Here is a 23,765-nt window from a genome sequence, read left to right as displayed (position 1 = left end):
AGCTGATGGGGGATATGACAGACTTTTTTTTTTTTTTTACATCGCACCGACACCGATAGGTCTTGATAGCAATGATGGGATAGGGAAGGCCATGGCCTTAATTAAGGTACAACCCCAGCATTTGCCTGGTGTGAAAATGGTAAACCACGGAAAACCATCTTCAGGGCTGCCGACAGTGGGGTTCGAACCCGCGATCTCCCGGATGCAAACTCACAGCTCCGCGCCCCCAACTGCATGGCCAACTCTCCCGGTGACAGATTCTCTAAGATGATGCTTGCTATTTTGTCAGTTCCACGTAGCAATGCAGAATGTGAAAGGATTTTTAGTAGTCACAAAGGCAAAAACACAATTCAGATCCTTGCTGTCTAAACAACCTTTGGAGAAAGTTTTAACCTTAAAAATCAGTTCACCAAAGAAAGTGCTGTGAGCAAAAAATCTAGTTCCTTGTTTCTGAAGAGGCTATGTCAGCTACGGGTGTGTTGAACGACAATCAGTTGTAATGTGTTCAGCATGTTAAAGGATGAGAAGTCACATGTTCCTAAAGTTCAGGTATGTCCAGTATTTAGTATTCACATATAGTGCCCTATAATGCCCTGGCCGCTATCAAGCAAATGCTGAGATCCGACCAGGTACAAAACATTACTCACCGAAAGGTAAGTACCCGTTGGCACGTAGCTTACCTGATTCGTATATCCTCTTCTTCAGCACGGCATAGCACAATCGGAGATAAAGTGGGTGAAAGTAGGTCAGCGTAACCAATAAAAAAAATGAAGAGGAATAGTATGTTCAGGTTATAAACTAACTCAAGCTAAAATAAGAACGTGAGCTGCAAATTCGCTTAAATGACATAATTTATTACAAATTAAGAGTCTAGTATCTTGTATATAATTTAATCTGCAAATTTTACACAAATGATAATTCTTTCATGGATTAATGAATTTTAAGGGAACTTGGGACACATTTTCTTATTTTCCACAATTTTTGAGCAATCACAATGAAATTTTTATAGAATATGTAGGACTACTATGGAAAGAATATATCTTAATTTCAGCTGAATATCCTTATTAGTTTATGAGATATGGTGTACTTTGTGTTTATGGCACTCGCAAAACAGGCAACTTTCAAAAAGTTCCCTGCGGGATGGATTTTTACCTGAGAGTTTGAAAACTTGTGAAATGATTCTTCCTTATAACATAAAAAAACTCTAGGATGGAATTTTTGATTCACCCTATGTTGATCAATTAACTCCTGTTTCAAATTTTTAATTTTATTTCATGTAATTTTCCACTAATTTTCTGTACATTTTGCCTCATAAAATGAGTATATTGAAGAAAAATGCAAAATCCATCCTACAATTTCTTTGTTAGGTCACATAGAAGCTACACACAAACTTTGGTAAATATAGGTTTAGATTTGACCCGCATGGAACACTGCAGGTTACAAAAAATGGTGTTTTGAGTTAAATGAATTTTAGTTCTAAAACCATTAAAAATTTTCATAATGGCCTTTCCAAATCTCTTAAAATTCACTAGCACTATACCTCCTACCCTCCTGGTTCTTCTTGGCTTCCTCCCTGTGCACCTTGAGGATTTTCAGATTTTTTCTTGGCTGTTTTCTTTTGTTGGGTGACTGACCGCTGACTGTCAAATTTTCTTCTTTCATCTCTATGTGGCAAGTTTGGTGGATACTGGTGAAAGTTTATAATTCCTTACAGCCATTTTCATTTCTTGTGTTGCACTGCATCACATGTTGTATTCTGAAACTGCATTAGAAACAGCTATTCCAAGTCTTTTTGAGGACACAAAGGTCTCTTTTGGGCACTTTTTCCATATACATGCATGAAGACTTTCATTGGAATTTTGAGTAGCCCCTCTACAACATCTAGACAGAAGTTCTGGTGATGCCAGCCTTTGGTATACAGGCACAATTTTCAGCAGCATTGCAGTTGTGAATTAAACTGACATTTTTTGTGGGTTTTGAGGGGTTTGTCCTGTTGTGATACTCTTGTTATAGAAGCACCATGATTCAGGTCCTAAGAGGCATTTCTTATGCTTAGGATCTTCATCTGTGGAGGAGTAATGGTATAGTGAGGCATATATTGCAGATTTCATATTATCTACTGAGGGAATATTTGGACATATTGCCTGCCTATAATAATTTGTGAGCTTCACAATAGTTGCTTCTTTCAAACTTCCAGGACCCCTTCCACCAAGTGTAGTTCCTTTTACTTTCTACTCTTTCACCAAATTCGTCAAACTAGTACCCATCCTTTTTGCAACATGGTTAAAGCACTCTTCTTCCTTCAATTGTACATCTGGTCAATATACTGCTTCATTTGAAAGGTGGAGAAATGTTTTGGCATCCCCATCAAAAAGCACAGTTGTGTAGCGCATGCCACATTCTTCCACTGATCTTTTCCATAAAATATCAGCTGCAAATACTTTCACTGCTACAGATGATCCCTCATAATTCCTGGAGCATTTCCCCACATGCTTTATGACCTTCCAGCCATACATTATATTCTGGAGAATCATCACCCAGTTCATGAGCAGTTACAACACACATGTGACAATATTTAGATAACACATGGTAATCTATAACTAATCCACTCAGAATGTCAATTACTATGCCAATGCCACAGAGAGATGTATGGCCACGCTTGTGCCATGTTCCATCAAATGATACAGCAATGTCAAGCACTTGTTTACCTACATTGGATGGATCTACTTCCTCATGATTTGATATAATATTCACTAACAATTTCCTGCAACCGTGCTTGCAATTCACGAAACTGACCAAAACAAACCCAATAGTAAACAAGGAAGTGTATAGGCTGATGTCAGGCTGTCCACTAACTTATTAAATGTATGCATTTGGTTACAACTCTCAAACATATTAAAATACTACTTCTATAAACACATAGAATTTTTCAAGTCAAACATGTCACTAGAATGGATATAATTATAAACATGTTCTAAAATATTAAGTTTTATGTTGACTAAATTATAGGTTGAAGTAGTTCATAACATAGCCAACAGATGGCAGTATATATTCCAGTATTCAAAAATTGTATCATCTCAATGCTACCGAAAAGAGGGAATTAATGGTAACAGAAGGGACACGGATAGCCAAGCATACAGAGAAAAGGGGGCGTGGTGGAGAATCAAATGACCGTGCAGAGCCACTTAAAAACGGCCGTAACTACGTCAAAAATAGTCACAGCGGCACAAAACCACTTTTGTTATGTAGAGCAAGGTTAATATAATTTATTTATGCCAGAATTCAAATTCCGACAATTTCATCCATTTACCGAAAAAAGTGTGTCCCAAGTCCCCTTAAGAAAAATGAATCTCCGATCGACGTTTATAATATGGTGGGAGAACCGTAGCATCGCACTCCTTAGATGCCGCAGCAACCAAACCTAAAAAAAAAATCAAATAATGAATTTCTGGATAGCTAAATCGCATACACAAATAACATAAAAAAATTATCCCTAGTGAATTTATGCCACAGGACTTACGGTTAGCGCACACCCTTAAAACTAAAACATGCAATACAAAATCTACCATATGGGAATCGAACTCAAGACTACAGAAAGTCCTGCAACAACCCTAATTATAATGCAGTACAATGCGCAGACATATCATGGATCTCGATATACACGGACAAATGATATAGGCAGTCGTGTATAAGTTTTACTTTCCAAACAACAGTAAGAATTAGGTCAACGATCCCTTCTTTTTTGACAGAGACAGTATTGTTCCCTCAAACTTGTAGACTTCCCCTGCAGTTACGTCAGAACGCTATGCTTTTCTTTTTAACACGGCAAGGGACCTGCACGAACTGAGACGCCATGATGAGACAGCCGTAAATTACAACTGGCTGACAGCTGGTAAACAAACCACTGGTGAACAATCGTACATCCAATTTTAGCCCATTAAAATTATAAATGACTATGCCCTCTTATTAATATAACTCACATGTAATTACCACATGTCTACACATTCTATACACTGTGAAATCCAGCACTCTAATCTGTTCATAACTCAAATTCAACTGGAGCATTTATTCAGATACTCCCTCGTGCACTTTACCAGCATACATAACTATCATATCACAGCTTATGCCTGCATTCATTGCGCTATTAAGGGCTTTATCCATTGTTTCTGGGCTTATCAAACATATATCTCATTTCTTACTTATTTCTGCATAAATTCATGACCAGCTCAATTTCGTGCCCGATTCAAAGTGCATTAAAGTAAATATAGAAGATCGTATAATATTCCGTCTGACAATAAACCACTAATGTCTACACATGCCTCATGCATGTAGCTAGTCCCTAAATATCTTGTTCTGCCTATAAAAATCTGAGACTGCATAAGTCTTTGGTAGATGAAATTATACGACCCTTATTTCCATTGACTGAAGACATTATGTACAAGAAGTTATGACACCAATGAAAATAAAATGTGAAACAACAGCATGCAAAAATTAAACTACCCTACACGCATGAGTCCCGGGGCATAAATCTAAGTACAAGTGCCCGAGGACACATTTGTTATTTACATATTGGCGGAATGCCTTAGTTACATTATTAACATCCTGTCATTAGCCTATCTCTGCTTCATGCTGAGAAATTAGATTTGGTCTGACCTGCATCTGTGATATCATCTGAGTAGTTCCCCTGTGGACCTGATTATTAACACACCATGCTAATGTTGTTGATGAGTGACGGCAGTCAGGGGTTCATGACCGGTGACATCATGATCCTCTTCGATGTTCAGTTCGAACTTGTTCTGGTAAGTGGATCGCCGACTCCTCGTTGTGGACAGTGCCTCGTCAGGGTGGGATGCACGCTGCCAGCGGTCCTCGCTCGTGCCTCTCTGCGGTGAAGGATGTTCCGTTGTTCCACTCGTACTACTGCCACAGCATGATGAATTGGCAGTATCAGGTACACTCGTGATGTTAGAGAAACTGCTAGGAAAAACCATATTATACTGTGTTCTTATTCTGATGCCTAGGATCCCCTCTTGCCTTCTGACTTAATCCCTTAAATATCTTGACTCTCCTTTAGTTTTATCTTTATAAAACGGTCACACAATTCTCAGTAGAAATGGAACTTACACTTGACCAAAATTAATCTGAAAGAATTGAAGTAACACTGTCTTTCCGAGCATCCACTAGCTTGTAACACTAATTGAGAACACGTTAGCATCAGATTGTTGTATATAACTTTGCATGGAATAATTACTAGCAAAGAAATGTTTCCAAAGAAAATCTATTCGATCATTTCGCTGTACAAAGTTCCTATTTACATCTCAGATAGTTATTATTTACATGTCACTAGGACAATGCAGTCTAACTGCGATGCGTGGAGATAAAGGCTATCTTCTCTTCATTAAGTTGCCGTGAGACGAACACCTCCCTGTCAGCAATACGCACAGTGAATGATGCTAGCATTCTCGCGGGCTGTATATATGAATGAGCATTACCCACGCTTGCGGGATCATCCTGTGTGGCCACTTGAAAGCTTGCACGCAGAGATGGAAATTCTCTCACGGTGCTTAAGATATTTATTCATTAATTCATTGAGATTACTACTACTGTCATGTGGCATACCAAAATTTGCAGAAAAATATGCTAATTCCAACTATTATATCCAAATCTCTCTATTCCTCTTGTGGCCAGAAATATCCAATAAGTTTTGTTTCCCTCCAAGGTAAGCTTCCCCGCGGTTTCTCATGAAGTTGTTAGCGTCAAATGCTATAAGCTAAGTGGTTCGTTTGGGTTCATAAATTTTAATGTTCATGCTGGGAACTTCATCTTGCTTCTGATGCTAAGCTCTCTTGAAAAGCGCGCATTGTTAGGTACTACTGCACAATAAAATACAGTCTAATATCCTTTCTTTGTGGTCTCATCTGCATATCATAATTATCAGCGTATTATCGTTCTTCGACCATGAACGGGATGGTTCAATATAAATAATGACAAAAATATATATGTAGGCCTAATAGAGTTGTTGCTGTATTGGATTATAATGTATTAGTTCATGTTCGGCAATCAGTGATGTGTCGTAATACATCGTGATTCACTGCCAAATTTCTCCTGATTTTTTACTTTTGAAAGTTGGCATGTATGAACTAAGAACCAAATTATGAATCAGAACACTAGCCTCCAGGTCTCAAATCATCTTATCTGTTTATTTTTTAACTAGCTGATGTACCCGTGCTTTGCTACGGAATTCTACATTGTATACAGAACAGTAGGTTAGGTAGAGTACACGTCGTGAGCAAGACTGTATTAAATTGCTTAGCGCTTAAAGTTACCCTAGAAACACGGCGGAGAAATCACCAAACGTCTTTCCTACCATCAGTCTCAATCAGGTTGGGGAATTGCATTGTAATGACACACTCTCTCTCCACCTGCTCTTTTACATCCTCAGAAAGATTGTCTTAGTGGGTTTTTTCAACTGGAATGAACATAGGGCATTACAACTGCACGAGTAAAGGCAATGATTTCACATTAAATACTCAATTAAATGAAAAACCACACATTTTCTCACTTTTAACGAACAGTACTATGCTGCCAATATAACAGTCCAAACTTCCAGAGCTGGAATGACCAGGCCTCAGACAGCCATGATCCGTGAACACTCTTAGTCTTTTTTCAGGGAGGGAGGTGGGTAATTCTAGACCAGGTCATACTACTACTACTACTACTACTACTACTACGTGATCCTCTGCCTTGAGAGAGCACACTGATCATTCAAAACAGCGCGTCAGAGTAGGGATCGAATAGCTGGAATACTATGATGAACCAGTGTGTTACGCACCAGCAGTACGGTATCAGAAAATGTATGAACCAGAGGAATGACATGCTAAAGGAGAAAGTTTTCTAACTCCCCGGCTATTTTCCCCAATATTCAGTCAGGCTGTTATACTCGGTATGCAGCAGTAATCCCATCTGTCGGAGTTGAGCGGCAGCATAAGAGACAAAGAACATCACCACAAACAATGGTCAATGTAATGTTATTGTACGCCTTCACATTTAGTTTCCTTCCGACTCTGAAATACCACTCTTATCATAGTCGGTACGCTAAAGTTGAATAAAACATAAATGGTCGGAAATTGTATTCTCTATAACTTTTGTTAAGTAGCACTTTTCGATAGGACCAATGACATAGGTACTTAAACATTCAGTTTTAGGCGGCTTCCCCTAAACTACAATTTCATGCAGGGCGAATAAAATTGTTTTTAACTTAGACTGTAGTTTCTTATTCCCCGACTCTAAATACCGACTTTCATTAAATTCTGTTAACCCATATTCTCGTGGCTTGGCGTTGATGTGGACATGGCAACAAAAATACAAATTCATGAATATCTGTGTTATCAAAGCCGGTATAGTAACAATGTATGGCATAAATGATCAGAAATTTAATTCTATATAACTTTAGTTATGTAATATTTATTGATAGTACCACTAATAATATAAATATTTAAGAATTAAATTTAAGGCCTTCCCCTAAACTACCATTTCACTCAGCGTGAGTAAAATGATTTATAGCCTAGATTGTAGCGGCTAATACCTGGACTTCGCATACTGATTTTCATTAAATTCTCTTCAGCCATTTTCTCGTGATGCGTGTACAGACAGACAGATAGATAGACAGATAGACAGACAGACAGACAGACAGACAGAAATTACGGAAAAGTAAAAAATGCATTTCCTTGTTACTATGGACATGACTGATACAGAAATACCATTATTTTCAAATTCTGAGCAATATACAGACAAAACTCTTTAATATATAGATTATACTTTGTGCTGAACTACTGTATATTTGAAATTTGAGATAATTGAGATGATTTTAAAATACTAATTTCAGACTTCTGTTGCGGATTTTGTTGGAACACCTTTCTCGTCCTGATGCTCCAGTCCAAGTGCAGGTCCTGGCTATTTTGACAGAGATGTTAAAGCGACGTGCCCTTGCAAGTTGCTTCCAAGACTATGTAGAATTATTAGTACTGAAAGTTCTACAGTCTTACAAGGATGCAAGCAAAGAGGTGAGTGCATGAATGTTGGCTCATAGTTAATTATCCGGAATAGAAAGTGCCTCATACTGTGTGTCTAGTTAAGATATTCTAATAATCTGAGAAATAGTTTCGGGTTTAGCATATCAGAAATAATTGGAAAACTTGGCAAAACATTTTCTGATTTACCCTGTAATACCCTTGGCATTCATATCTCTTTCTCTCCCTCTCTCTCTCTTAGTCGATACACTCATGATTGAGTATTGTGACCCAAGGACTTTGTTATTTCTCTCATAATTGATGCCATTCTGTAATGTCCTATGTCTTCTGGACAGTAGTTCTCCATGGTAAATTAGTGGTCTCTCTGATTTGATCAGCCTATCCTTTTGTGACTCGTCCTCATTACGTTTTACAATGAATCTTTTCTTGGATAAATAGTTTTCTTCCAGGTTGTCATCCTTTCTCCTCATGATGCGACTAGAGAATTGCGGGATTCTCTGGTACACAACTTGGCATAGAGTTACTTGTATTCAACTTCTTGGATGGCAGAATCATTTGTTCACCTAGTTGTCCATAGTATTTGCAACATCCTTCTCCGGCACCGCATTTTGAAGGCATTGATTTTGTAACCCTTCCGGGGATTACACAGCATTAAAGGTTTAAACAACAATAATAATAATAAAAAACGTTATAAGGAAAATAATGATATTCAGACCAGATCAAATAAAATCAAACACTCACACACGGTAAGTACAGGAAAACGTCAGAATATAACTAGCAGGTTAGCCAACATGGCAACTAAAGGAACGGAGATGGGAAGTGGTTTGGACCCTACCTGGGCCGTGAGAAGGTACTGCGTCACCGAGAAAACAAAATTAGCGATGATTCTATTAAGTACTACATGTACTGAAATGATACCAATTAGAAAATAACATTACAAACGGGGCCATCAGTGACGCAAGTTTAGGTTAACACAGCAAATTTAGAGAGAGCCATCGTACTAGCTTCACGGTGGTGAGTTTAAAATAACATACAGAAATAATTAGAAATATTTTAATAATAATTAGAAGTAATTTAAAAGAAGGAACACACGTTAACAAACCACACCTACATGTTAAGAAATAAAGAAGGAACGAAAAGGTGAAAATAATTGAAATCTTAACCCAGAGCCCTCTCAGGAAGCAGCCTTTTTTAAAACACTTCCGAATAAGAAGCTTATCATGAACAAGAGTATGCTAAGACAAAACAGCACTACTAGAAGCAAACCCAAGGGAAACTTAAAATTTATATATTTTACACAATTAAAACCAAAGAAAAGGGGAATGAAATTTTATATAATTACAACACAATAAATCAAGCCAAAAGGAAAAGGGAAGTGCCTCTAAAACAAAATGAATATGACTAGCCACGAAGACTAAGTCATTAGAAATTAAGAAACTACATTTGAAAGTTGATAAACTGAAATATGAACAAATAGTGCTTACCTTGGAGTGCCGGAAGACTCATCAGATGGAGGAGACACCTTCTCCCTTCGCTGGTTCAACCAAAAAGACCGAAAGAACAAGCTTGGCTCTGGTCAAGTGGCCAGCGGCCGGAAGTGGTGAAATCGAGAAATAACCAATTAGCGCACCCGCATATCTTGCATTCACCAATAGAAAGGGGTTTTATTTTGGCCGATGAGGGCCCAGAGAGAACTTATGACCAAATACCGGTCGTAGCTTCGAGAAATTTCTATTCTGATGCAACTAGAAACTAGTCAAAGAATCTTGCCAAACCTGGCACATGCGAATACACCGTGCCCCGAAAGTTATAAAGACAATACCTTTACGGGGGGGGAAAAAAAGATCTACACATAATAAAATCGCCGAAAACAAACACCCTAAAATAACATTTTTCCCTTAAAACACACATACAAAAAGCAAACAGAACATTTTTTTTAAATATTGCACACAGTCAATCTTGAGGGTACACATTTTACACACACAGTCAATCTTGAGGGTAAAAACAATTTACCCATTTTACCACTCTAACAGATTTGGTTTCTATCTCTAGCTATAATCCAAGTCTCGCATCCATACATGAAGATCAGGAAGACACGTTGAAACAAGTCTGAAAAGAATAATATTGATAGGAAAGTGTTTTCGTTTGTTTCCAATATTACATCCAATGTAATTGCTCTGTCTTGCCATATCTTCCTTTAATTTTGCCAGAGCTATACGTCGCAGCAAGATGCAGCACTTGATTTCTTTTTCACAGCTACCTGTATCCTCAGTTATTGAACTTTATTGACTTTCATGTTGCACACGATTCACTCTCCTTGGCATATAGGCCTATCTTAATTTAAATTAATATACATAATTAAGCATTGCAAAGTAGGATAAAGGCAGCATGTATGAGATGGAGAGAAGTCACAGGTGTACTCTGCGACAGAAGGATGCCACTACATCTGAAGTCCAAAATATACTGCGTGATAGTTCATCCTGTTGCTTTATAAAGTGTTGAATAATATAAAACAAACGGTAAAGGTTTCCCACCTATTCAGTACTAATTATTGTAACCTTCAAAGTTACATACATTTCATGAAACTACTTTCGGACTTTCTTTAGACTGTCATCAGTCAAAATCAAGTTTAGGCAAGACATGAATTACAGAAAAATTGTATGAAGACAGCATGTGTTCTTAAAAATCAGTGCAGTGCAGTGCAGGTCAAGTAATGATTTGGATGTTAAAACAATCATCACAATTATACCTCTTATGTAAGTTTGCAGTTTTTTCAATTGGAAGAAAACACTTCACTGAAGACCAGGGGAAACGCTTAAAATATTAGCACTTGGAGAATCTTGTAGAATTCAGTTCTGTTTAAACAAGTGTAAAAATAATAATATTGATAGGAAAGTGTTGTGATTTTCGTTTGTTTCTAATATTGATGATTTACATTAAGGTGGGGCTGAGAGATGTGGAGTGGTGGGTGATTGGTGGAGGGAATTTGGAAAATTTAATTTCTTTTTATTAAAAATAGGAATTAATAGATCAAATGAAGGGTTTGTTTTTTCTGATATCCCATTAAGGTTGAAATTAGGATTAAGGATCTGATCAAGGTGGATGAAACAATTTTCAATTATAGTGAACAGAGAGCCCTTATTAACCATTTTTGAGATTTTTAGATCTGATCAGTATTCATGAATTTATGGTTTGAATCCATCATATGTTTTCCCATAGCTGAAAATATATTCTGTTTACAAGAAGTACCTCATGTCAAAGTTTCTACCTGTTTGGCCGACACAGCTACTACATTTTAAGCATATAAACACCTGATCTCTAGAATTTATTATTTTTATTATAATTAATTGAGTTTGTGTTGTGTAGGATTGATGTTTTATTATTGTCTGTTTTAAAATATATTTTTATATCATGTTTTTTTTTTAATTTTAGAATTCTGGTGTATCTGTGGATTATTAAAGTGAAAGTGGAAAATAAGGTTTTGTTAGTTTTTTCTTCTTAAGTGAGGGTAGTGGAAAGTTGATGTCTGATTTTATTCATTATTCCTTCTATGAAATGTCTATTATATTTGTTGGCCTTGGCATGTTTCTGATGGTATTTAATAGATGTATAAGATGTTCTTTTTAACATTGGTATATTGAATGCATGATGAACCATGCTGTAGTATGCAGCACCTTTGTGGACTTATGGATGTAAAGAGTCTTGACGAATGGTGTTGATGGTTTGTGTACATTTTCTATAAATTTTGTAGCTAAGGGAATTATGGCATCTTGAGATCGTAAAGTCTAAAAAATTGATTTTATATTCAGTTTCTGATTCTTGAGTGAATTTTATATATGGATCAAGTGTGTTTAAGTTTGAAAGGGTGGTGGCAGCATCGACTAAGTTATCATGCATTATAACTATACTGTAGTATCATCTACATATCTGGCCCTAAATTGAATGTTACTGAAAATACTATTGTTAAAAATTCTGGTATATTCTAAATTATCAAGGTAGATTTCAGCTAAGATTCCTGAGGTCGGTGAACGCATCGCTAGACCATTTTGTTGATATATAGTGTTAAAACTAAAATAATTGTTATTTAAAACAAATTTTAAAATAGAAGTAAATTCAAGAATTTCAAGTTTACTTAATTTACTGTATTTTGTCAGATTCTGTTGTATAATGGAACAAACTTCAGGTATGGGGATGCTGGGATACATTTAACAATATCAAATGAATGGATGGAGTGGTTAGGTTTAATTTTAAAAAGGTTGATTTTGTCAACTAGTTCTTTAGTGTTTCTAATACATTTGTTGGCTAGAAAATGGTAATTTGTTTATAAGAATGTCTGAATGACTGGGTCTGTAACTATTGGTCTAATTGGGATGCTGGGTTTATGTATTTTTGGAAGTGCTCTGGCCATGGGTAGGCCAGGATTCATGTTGATGAGAAAATAACATTCATAATCTGTTAATATACAAGATTAATTTCTTAGTATTTGTTTGAGTTGACGGAGTTTGGCGGTGGAACCTTTCTTAATTGGGGAAAATGAACTATTAGAAAGGAATTGTTCTGTTTTTTTATATATTCATCTTTTTTGTAATGACCATAGAATTACCTTTATCTGTCTTAGTTATGATGAGGTTATGATCAGTAATTTTCTTTCTGAGATTGTGAATTTGTTTATGCGTTAAATTATTATCTTTATTAATGTGGTTATTATTAAGATTAATGGGAATATCATTATGTAATGGTTTAAGGAGGTTTTCTAATTTCTTTTTTGCTTCATATCTAACTTCATCTTGTATATGAGTGATAGTTTATTGATGGCTAATTCAGTTTCTACCATAGTGGTTATTACGTTTTCAATTATTTTAGGTTTAGACCAATTCTGTTTTGGACCTGTGCTCAATATAGTTCCAATATCGTCAAATATAACATTAGATAAGGTAGTGATTAGAGGATGGAAGTTGGCGAGATTGTTAGTGGTAAGATGGATGTGCTGAATATAAATTACAAATCACTTTATCCCATAAGCAACAAGTTAATCTGAAAACTCTAAACCAGCTTCTAACACAGCAGCTCTAACACCGCTGGCAACCAGGGATGAGTTAGCTGGAAAATTTATAATGTCCAGTAACGGACCATTTTTGGTATTATAAATTTACTCATTCGGGACAAATATTACAGGTTCCCCATGGGAATCAACATCTATATCATTCTCCTCACATATCGGAATACAGATGGGAAGCTCTAAAGATTCTCTGAGTTTCCCTGCACCAGATTGGACTTTTCTAATTAACAGTTTGTAACTTAATTCCTCCTTGCGCAGATATCATGGTGTAAGGACTTCCCTAGGACCAGACATAGTGAATGAAAAGTTTACAAAATGTGAAAAATTCCAGACATGGAAAAAAAAATTAGTTTGGTTTCAAATACTGTGATCAGATGTCAAAAGGGGCTATGTCCAGACCCATTCAACCACACTCTGCTACCACTTGTCCCGAAGATTAAGTGTAAGGTGTAAGAAGATGCGATCATGAATGGGTGGACATAGAAAAAATCAAAGTATAATTTATAACTGTAAAATTTGAAATACACCGAGCTCGATAGCTGCAGTCGCTTAAGTGCGGCCTTCGGGAGAGAGTGGGGTCGAATCCCATTGTCAGCAGCCCTGAAGATGGTTTTCTGTGGTTTCCCATTTTCACACAAGGCAAATGCTGGGGCTGTACCTTAATTAAGGCCACGGCCACTTCCTTCCCACTCCTAGCCTTTCCTATCCCATCGTCGCCATAAGACCTATCTGTGTCAATGCGATGTAAAGCAACGTGTAAAAAAAAAAAATTAAAAAAAATTTAAAAAATCGAAATTTTTCTTTGTTTCTTTTCAGATCTTAAACTTTGTTAAACAAGAACACATAATCAGGTACAATAAACAGGCGAGTTAGATAGCTCAAACATTACACTATTACTGAGAGCACTAATGCTCCAATGAATTACACATAATGATGGGGCTTCAAAATTTACAACATTAGAAAGAGCTTCTTTGCTCCTTACGATCACCTAGGAGACTACTCTCCACAAGGTACAAAATTCAAGCCTCTCAAAAGCACAGTTTAACTTTTACATTAAGTAAATATACAACTAGTTTCCACTGTCTTACTTGCTCGACAGTCTACGTTACAAAGATGGGAAATTAAATAAGAAAAGTTAACTTGAACAGAGGCAATAAGTGCCCATTCTACATGGCCTTATTAAAAATAAAAGGTTGAAGTTATTGGTTGTAAATCAGAATGTTAGGAGTCGAACACTTGCACTCCTTTGAAGTTCACTTGAAAATTCTAAAAACCCTATGTGGACTTCTAGCCCAAAGTTACAGAGACTAAGCCTATACTATGGAGGTGACTAGATGGAGAAAAAGTTTTAAATTACAAAAGGAACATTTTAAAGTTTACGAAATTATAATTAATTTATTAAACACAATGTGTACAATCAAGTTTTTCACCACTCTGTCATTTCTGTGATTAGAGAATGAGGTCTGTTTACACACTCCACTAAATGGTATTTAGAGCATGGATTATTGCATTTCTTGCAGACGCAATCCTCCTTGGGTTCATTCTGCCTCATTCTGGCAGATCCTTCCATGAAATCCATGGACAGCGAATCGTGTATATAGATGTCGAAGCTTGAAATTTGGTCCCTTCCAAATTTCTGACTTCATTGCATCAGTCTCCATTATTTCTTGGGGTATCTCGTCGGCTTTTTTCCGTCTCTCCTCGGTGATAGTTTTATATGCATGCGCTTCCGGTAGACCAAAAATGTGCCTTATGTCTTCCATGAAGAAGGTTTCGTGCGCTATTTTATAGGCGTAGTTATTTCTTGAGGATTTTGATATTGAGAGAGCTCTGTTAATAAATCTCACTTTGACGCTTTCTAGCTTCCTAAGGTTGTTCACCGACAAGTAAGGCCAAATTAATTGAATATGTGGCAGTCGGCATAACTTTAATTTTGAATAGTTTCATTGCTGTTGATAGGGATAGGTTTTGGAGTTTGGGGATGTCTTATGAGGATTCATATCCTGTTCGTTGTGAGGCAACTTGTGGAAGTAAGGAGAAGTTGAAGGAACTTACTAGAAAATTGAATCTACCAAAGAAGGCAGCTAAGGATAACATGATGGCAAGCAAAATTGACAGTCATACAAATTTTAGTGAAAAATGGAAGGGTATGTATAGGTATTTTAAGGCAGAAACAGGTTCCAAGAAGGATATTCCAAGAATAATTAATGAACAAGGAGAGTGTGTATGTGAGGATCTTCAAAAGGCAGAAGTATTCAGTCAGCAGTATGTAAAGATTGTTGGTTACAAGGATAATGTCCAGATAGAGGAGCAGATTAAGGCCAAAGAAGTATTAAAATTTACATATGATAACAGTGACATTTACAATAAGATACAAAAGTTGAAAACTAGAAAAGCGGCTGGAATTGATCAGATTTCTGGAGATATACTAAAGATAATGGGTTGGGATATAGTACCATATCTGAAGTACTTATTTGATTATTGTTTGGTCAGAGGAGCTATACCAGATGAATGGAGAGTTGCTATAGTAAGCCCTGTGTATAAAGGAAAGGGTGATAGACATAAAGCTGAAAATTACAGGCCAGTAAGTTTGACGTGCATTGTATGTAAGCTTTGGGAGGGCATTCTTTTCTAATTATATTAGACATGTTTGTGAAATTAATAACTGGTTCGATAGAAGGCAATTCGGTTTTAGGAAAGGTTATTCCACTGAAGCTCAACTTGTAGGATTCCAGCAAGATATAGCAGATACCTTGGATTCAGGAGGTCAAATGGACTGTATCGCGATTGACCTGTCTAAAGCATTTGATAGGGTGGATCATGGGAGACTACTGGCAAAAATTAGTGCAGTTGGACTAGACAAAAGAGTGACTGAATGGGTTGCTATATTTCTAGAAAATAGATCTAAGAGAATTAGAGTAGGTGAAGCTTTATCTGACCCTGTAATAATTAAGAGGGGAATTCCTCAAGGCAGTATTATCGGACCTTTATATTTTCTTATATATATAAATGATATGAGTAAAGGAGTGGAATCGGAGGTAAGGCTTTTTGCTTTTTACAAGATTGTGAGCAACTGCAGAGTGACCTCGAAAATGTTGTGAGATGGACAGCAGGCAATGGTATGTTGATAAACGGGGTTAAAAGTCAGGTTGTGAGTTTCACAAATAGGAAAAGTCCTCTCAGTTTTAATTACTGCGTTGATGGGGTGAAAGTTCCCTTTGGGGATCATTGTAAATACCTAGGTGTTAATATAAGGAAAGATCTTCATTGGGGTAATCACATAAATGGGATTGTAAATAAAGAGTACAGATCTCTGCACATGGTTATGAGGGTGTTTAGGGGTTGTAGTAAGGATGTAAAGGAGAGGGCATATAAGTCTCCTGTAAGACTCCAACTAGAGTATGGTTCCAGTGTATGGGACCCTCACCAGGATTACCCAATTCAAGAACTGGAAAAAATCCAAAGAAAAGTAGCTCGATTTGTTCAAAGTTTGGGTTGGGAGGAATTGAGAGAAAGAAGAAAAGCTGCTCGACTAAGTGGTATGTTTCAACAATAATAAAGGTGTTTTAATTTGTTCCACCTATTCAGTACTTATATTTTCACTTATAGTGGTTACATAAATAGATTCTTAGTTACATGGGACATGTTTCACCCTCAATTAAGGGCATCTTCAGCCTAAACACAGTCATCAAAAATACAACTAAATTTAAAGTGGAAGTTAAAAGTTTAGTCAGTTATTAAAATTCGGAACATAAAAATGTGAAAAGTGATACAATATATAAAGATGCTAATGGAAAACTGTCTTATGATTAAACTATAATCTTGTCAGAGACTAAAACTACTTCTATTAAAATTCTAATTAAAAACAGTTCATATAAAATATTAGTGGAAAACCAAAGTGGTAATAATATAAAGCCATAACATATATATATCCAATTTCTTTGAAATCATTTAGGAAAAAGCTAGGAAAACAACAGATAGGGAATCTGGCACCTGGGTGACTGCCCTAAATGCAGATCAGTCTTGATTGATTGATATTGATATTTTGATTGAATTAAAATCTCCCGTTACAATTAGCTTTTCATACCCAGTGTGTCTTCTAAGTTATTAAGGAAGTTGACCTTTTTCTTCTTTTGAGCATCCTACCTGTGTGACATAGGCTTGGATCACATTGTATATGTTTTCCTCCTAGGTTCACAAATAACTTACTTATCCTTTCACTAACAAACTTAACGTGCCTGCAAGCATCTATGTTTTCATGTGTTAGAAATTCTGCATCCCACTCTGTTCTTAGACTCTACTTCCAGTAGAGGCTGTGGTCCAATTTGATATTTATTTTCCTGGTTTTCTTCCACTTTGTTTCACTCAACCCCATGATCAGAAGTTTCCTCCTTTCCATGAGGTAACCAGCTCTTCAGTTTTGTTTGTTAATGTCAGGATATTTAATCACAAAAGTTGAATTTCAGTGAGGGTTCCACCTTTTCAATACAAAGTGTATGTTGTACAAGATAGTGTTTACAACATATTTTTATTCGAGGGACTGGTTTAGACACATTTCGGAAGTGTCATCATCAGCCTAAATTACAAAACTAGCAAAATACATAATAGGTTATAATAGCAATGTATAAACATAGTGACACCTAAAATTATTTTGACAACAATTTCACATTTTTTAAAAAAAACTTGAGGGTTATATGAAATATTTGGCGTGTTTCTGCAATGCGTATGAACACGTAAAAGTCTTGTGTAAATGTCGTACATTCAAGTGTGGCGATCTATTTTTACAACACATTAATCGTGTAATAGCCTTCTTTGGATGAGGCACTTTCAAGTGTTAGGTTAAGGATGTGATAAAAACTTGGTGTAGGTATTAAAAATCTTGTTGGACACATAAAACTACTCTTGTGTATGGTGTCGCTTTAGGACAAAATAGCAGTGCTGTTGTTGTACTCAGCAACGTCTTCCAGTACTTTTATTACAGGTACGTAATTAGGTGGTATGTTGTTTAACTGTAGGCTAAGGTTTCTCAGTCCAACATGGAATTTGTGAAGCCTTCAAGGAAAAGGATGCTTCAGGCGAGGTACAGAGTACTGGCAAGCGATGAGTAATGATGTATATTGCATTCCGCTGGCTGAAGTGTGTGAAGTGCTTGCAGTCTGTTCGACCGGGCAAGTTAGCCGTGCGCATAGAGGCGTGTGGCTGTGAGCTTGCATCCGGGAGATCGTGGATTCGAGCCCAACTTTCGGCAGCCCTGAAGATGGTTTTCTGTGGTTTCCCATTTTTCACACCAGGCAAATGCTGGGGCTGTACCTTAATTAAGGACACGGCCGCTTCCTTCCAACCCCTATTCCTTTCCTATCCCATCATCGCCATAAGACCTATCTGTGTCGGTGCAATGTAAAGCAACTAGAAAGAAAAAAAGAAAAAAAAAAAAAAACAGTCTGTGCAGTCTTTGTGGTCTCTGTGCCCAAGCCGGAACACAGCCCTTTTTATTCAAAGAAGGCAGGGCGAAGTGCGTACAAAAAAATAGAGCTGAAAGGAGACTAAAAACTAAAACTAGCCAATAGAAGTAAAAATAAACATTAAAAAATGTTATTAATGTAAATGTAGGCCTTAAGAGAATATCTGTATAAAGATTTAAATAAATAAGTATTGAAAAGAGCATAAGCAATATTAAATAATACGAAGAAGGGTGGAAGGACACCCGACTTTACCCGGAACCAGTAGTAAGTGAAATTGGTGTTGACGAAACAGTGTGACGTGGTAAGAGTTAACCAACAAGAAAATTAGGGAATGACGACAGGAGGAAGACATGTTTGTCAAGCATAAAGGCGAGGCAGTAAAATCTGAACCGCAAAGAAGAAACGACTCATCGAAGGCAACTTCATAAAGGATGATTAAAACTGAAGGCGATCCCTCAAACAACAAGCAAATAACTTAAAATTTTTATTATAGTAGGTACCGTAAAGAATATATTTCAGCTATGTAACAACAGAAATATAGAAAATCTAGCTTACATTACTGAAAAGTACTAAATTTCCAGGACCATCATGGAAACACGAACAGCAGTTGTTAGCCCCATGATCAAACCCCCAACCTGGAGGACCAGGGTATCCCTTTGTTTTGGTCTATCATCTTTAACCTGTCTGGCTTGGGGGACCCTGCCAAGAGTTTATGCTCCCGCCGATATAGCTCTCAGGATCAGGCCTGCAAGCTCTAACATCGTGACAAGTGTAGAACGGGAATCCTTGATAAGTTTAAATTACCAGTTATATTAAATTGCCTTAATCTGGTAGGATAAAAAACCAGAAGATTTAGTCTCAAGTTCACATTCTGAAAATTAAACTTGTAGGCTGGGTTGTAGCATAGAGAATCAAACTAGAAGTTCTTTAAGCTTGTAGTTCTACTTTTTCTTTTGTTTACACATTTCTTTATCCTGATGAATGCAATGGCCTCACTTCCAGGTGGTACGTGCTGCTGAAACGTGTGCTGCAACTATGGGTACTGTGCTACCACCAGATGTCGTAGTTCGGGTCTTGAATCCCCTTATCATGACTGGAGAGTACCCTGTCAATCTGGCAGCTATAAAGATGCTGACTAAATTGGTTGAAAATAAAAGCCGGGAAGTTGTAGAACCATTCCTTGCAGATGTGATGCCAGCACTTATCAAGGTAAGTCATCTGGTTTTGAATTCATGTGTTCTGTTTCAGCAATTGATTTCAGAGTTTATAGTGACAATGGAGGGAATGTAAAGTTTTTAAGTACCGGGTGTCCACAAGAGCGGTACAGCAGCACTAATGATCGTAGTAGTCTGAAATATCGTAGATATGCTAACTAAGAATGCACTCTCGAATTATGCCACTAAAATTATTAGTTCCCAATTTTGTCACCCAGACAAAAATATGGTGCTGTAAACGGTCAGAAAGTGCAATATTTCGTAACTCTGATGACAAATTTTTTTCCGGTAGAATTGCATATTGTTTAAGTTTCTTGGTGGTTGCTTGGCGACACATGTTGATTCCTTTTGTGAAGTGAATCTTCGTTGTAGTGTAAGAAAGTTGAACTTTAACGTGTGAAACATAATGCCTATTGGGAAGACAGACCGTTCACTACTAGTGAAGTTGTTTTATCAGAACGACATGTAAACCGCAGTGGTACATATAAGTTAGGAAATTTATTTAGATGGGTTATAGGGAGGTACAGTCAGGGAAACTGGGTGGCCTAGGGAGCGGTGATAAGGGTACGGGGAGCTGGACGTCAAGTAGGGATGACATAAAAATGTTAGTACTCAACTGTAGAAGTATTGTAAAGGAATAGAATTAAGTAATTAATAGATATATACTTACCAGATACTGTAATAGGAGTTGAATCATGGCTGAGAAATGATATAATGGATGCAGAAATATTCTCAGGGAACGGGAGTGTGTATCGTAGAGATAGGATAGGTATGGTAGGTGGGGGTGTATTCATCTGGTGAAAGAAGAATTTGTAAGCTACGAAAAGGTTAAAGATGACAAACATGAAATTCTATGTGTAAGGCTCATCTCTAAATATAATAGGCATCTTGATATCTTTGGAGTGTACAGGCCAAGAAAGGGTAGTGCTGACGCTGATTCAGAATTATTTGATAAGATAATCAGCTATGTGGGGAACGATATGGAAAGGAGCGTGATAGTAACGGGTGATATCAATTTACCAAATGTCAATTGGGAAGATAATGCAAATGATAGGAAACATGACCAACAAATGGCAAATAAGTTAATATGGGCAGGGCAGCTGACTCAGAAAGTGATGTAACCAGCTAGGTGAAAGAATATTCTGGATGTGGTACTGGTAAAACCAGATGAGCTATATAGAGAAACCGAAGTAATAGATGGCATTAGTGATCACAGAGCTCTTTTTGTGGTAGTTGAAAGTAAATGAGAAAGAAAGGAAGGTATTAAAATTAGGACTATTAGGCAGTATCATATGGCTGTTAAAACAGGCATGAGGGAGATTTTAAAAAGTAACTATGATTGGTGGTAAACAGTAAATAAATATGTAAACAGACTCTGGGATGGGTTTAAAGCAGTTGTTGAGGAATGTGAAAACAGGTTTATACCTTTGAGGGTGGTAAGGAATGGTAAAGATCCACTGTATTATAACAGAGAAGTAAAGAGACAAAGAAAGTGGTGCTGGTCGGAAAGAAATAATTAGAAATGGCTATAGAAGTAAGGAGAAATTGAAGGAACTTACCTAAATTGAATCTAGCAATGAAGTCAGCTAAGGATAATATGATGGCAAGCGTAATTGGCGGTCATACAAATTTTAGTGAAAAATGGAAGAGTATGTATAGGTACTTTAAGACAGAGACAGGTCCCAAGGAGGACATTCCAGGAATAATTAATGAACAAGGGGAGTGTATATTCGAGGATCTTCAAAACGCAGAAGTATCCAGTCAGCAGTATGTAAAGATTGTTGTTTACAAGGATAATGCCAGATAGAGGAGGTGACTAATACTAAAGAAGTATTAAAATTTACCTATGATAACAGTGACATTTACAGTAAAATACAAAAGTTGAAAAGTAGAAAAGCAGCTAGAATTGATAAGATTCCTGGGGATTATGAAAGACAGTGGGTTGGGATATAGTACCATATCTGAAGTACTTACCTGATTATTGTTTGCATGAAGGAGCTACACTAAATGAATAGAAAGTTGCTATAGTAGCCCCTGTGTATAAAGGAAGGGTGATAGACATCATCATCATTAGTTTTCCACTCCAGTTGCCCTGGTGTGGTTTACGAGCTCTCTCTACTTCTGTCTGTCCATGTACCACTCTTCTCTCAAGACGACATCCCAGCTGACTCCTCTTGTTCCTATGTCCTCTTTCACTTGGTGCAGCCATCTCTTCCTAGGTCTTCCTACCGGTCGTTTTCCGGCCACGACTGTGTGTAGCCATTGTTTTGCTGTCCTTCCATCGTCCAATCGTTTGACATGGCCAAACCATTTCAAACGGGCCCTTGTCACTTTTTCATTCTGGGATGGGTACACACCAGGTTCCTCCCTTATTCTTTCATTCCTTACCCTGTCCCTTTTTGTCTTCTGTACCATAGTTCGTAGGAACTTCATTTCTGCGGCTTATAGTTTGCTATCCACTTGTTGGGTTGTTGTGCAGGTTTCTAGGCCGTATGTTATTATGGGGGTGAAGTATGATTGGAATAGAATCTGCTTTGATCTTAAGGGAACTTGTTCGTTTCAGAGGAGGTTCCGAACTTGATGGTAAAACTGAGCTGGTTTTTTGAATCTCATGCTGCATTCTGTTATCACTTGAAGTGATGCTCCCAAGATATTTATATTGGTCTACCATTGCCAGCAGTGTACTTTCCAGCATTATTTTCCCATTCTTCTTCTGCCTGTTGACAGACATAGTAACAGTTTTCGATGTATTTATTGTTAATCCGTGTGCTTTCAAATGTTCATTCTAGGTGTTCAGCCTCTCTTGGACTTTCTTCTCTGTATTTCCCCAAATTACTACATCATCTGCAAATGCATTAATGTCCATATTGTTCTTCTGCTTAATTTCTTTCATGACTTCATCCATGACAGTGATAAAAAGTAAGGGTGAAAGGGTACTGCCTTGTTGCACTCCTTTAGTGGTTTGGAACCAATCAGAATTACCATTTCCTATCTGTACGCAACTGCAGCAGTCTTCATAAAGCATTTTAACTTTCTGGATAAGCCCTTTGGGTACATTTTTCTTTCTTAAGCATTCCCATATAGTCTTCCTTGGAACACTATCAAATGCTTTTTCGAGATCCAAAAACACTAGACATAAAGCTGAAAATTACTGGCCAGTCAGTTTGACATGCATTGCATGTAAGCTGTGGGAAATCATTCTTTCTAATTATATTAGACAGGTTTGCAAAAGTAATAACTGGTTTGGTAGAAGGTAGTTTGTGTTTAGGCAAGGTTTTTCCACTGAAGCTCAACTTGTAGGATTCCAGCAAGATATAGCAGATATCTTGGATTCAGGAGGTCAAATGGACTGTATTGCGGTTGACCTATCTAAGGTATTTGATAGGGTAGATCATGGGAGACTCCTGGCAAAAATGAATGCAGTTGGACTAGACAAAAGATTGACTGAATGGGCAGCTATGTTTCTAGAAAATAGAACTCAGAGAATTACAGTAGGTGAAGCTTTATCTGTCCCTTTAATAATTTAGAGGGGAATTACTCAAGGCAGTATTAGTGGACCTTCATGTTTTCTTATATCAGTGATATGTGTAAAGAAGTGAAATCAGAGGTAAGGCTGTTTGCAGATGATGTTATTCTGTACAGTGCAGTGTTGCCAACTTATATTTTCAACATCTGCTAAATACTATTAAAAATCTGCTAAAATTCCGCCGAGAAATCCAATCTCAAATAATGAGCAATAATAATAATAATAATAATAATAATAAATGTCTGCACTCACCTGGTCTGTGAGTTTCACTGGGATTAACCCCCTGCCTGCGAGCCGGTGAGCTAAAACTTGTAGGCATATTACTGCCGGGTGCAAACTAGGTGAATCCCCTACCTCAAAGGTTACACACAGAACAGGCCAGTTCATTAAACGGTCTTCCTTCATAGCATAAATATAAATGCTGCTGTCTCACAGTTTCATTATGTCGTCATTCGTCAACTAAGAGGTAATTAA

The 23,765-nt window shown here is 37.1% G+C and overlaps 1 protein-coding gene across 1 annotated transcript in view; it reads left to right on the top strand.

Annotated features, from left to right (window-relative positions):
• Positions 1–23,765, top strand: part of chb (chromosome bows) — an 890,037-nt gene that overhangs the window by 844,972 nt on the left and 21,300 nt on the right. Inside the window, exons 28-29 of the mRNA XM_067147211.2 lie at positions 7,886–8,063; positions 19,554–19,760. Of these exons, the coding sequence (XP_067003312.1) occupies positions 7,886–8,063; positions 19,554–19,760 (385 nt within the window). The remainder of the gene's footprint in view (positions 1–7,885; positions 8,064–19,553; positions 19,761–23,765) is intronic.

The sequence above is a fragment of the Anabrus simplex genome, chromosome 5 (genome assembly GCF_040414725.1).
Source record: "Anabrus simplex isolate iqAnaSimp1 chromosome 5, ASM4041472v1, whole genome shotgun sequence".
Taxonomy (NCBI): domain Eukaryota; kingdom Metazoa; phylum Arthropoda; class Insecta; order Orthoptera; family Tettigoniidae; genus Anabrus; species Anabrus simplex.
The sequence above is the reverse complement of the archived record's forward strand: the minus strand, read 5'-3'. Positions and strand labels throughout refer to the sequence as shown.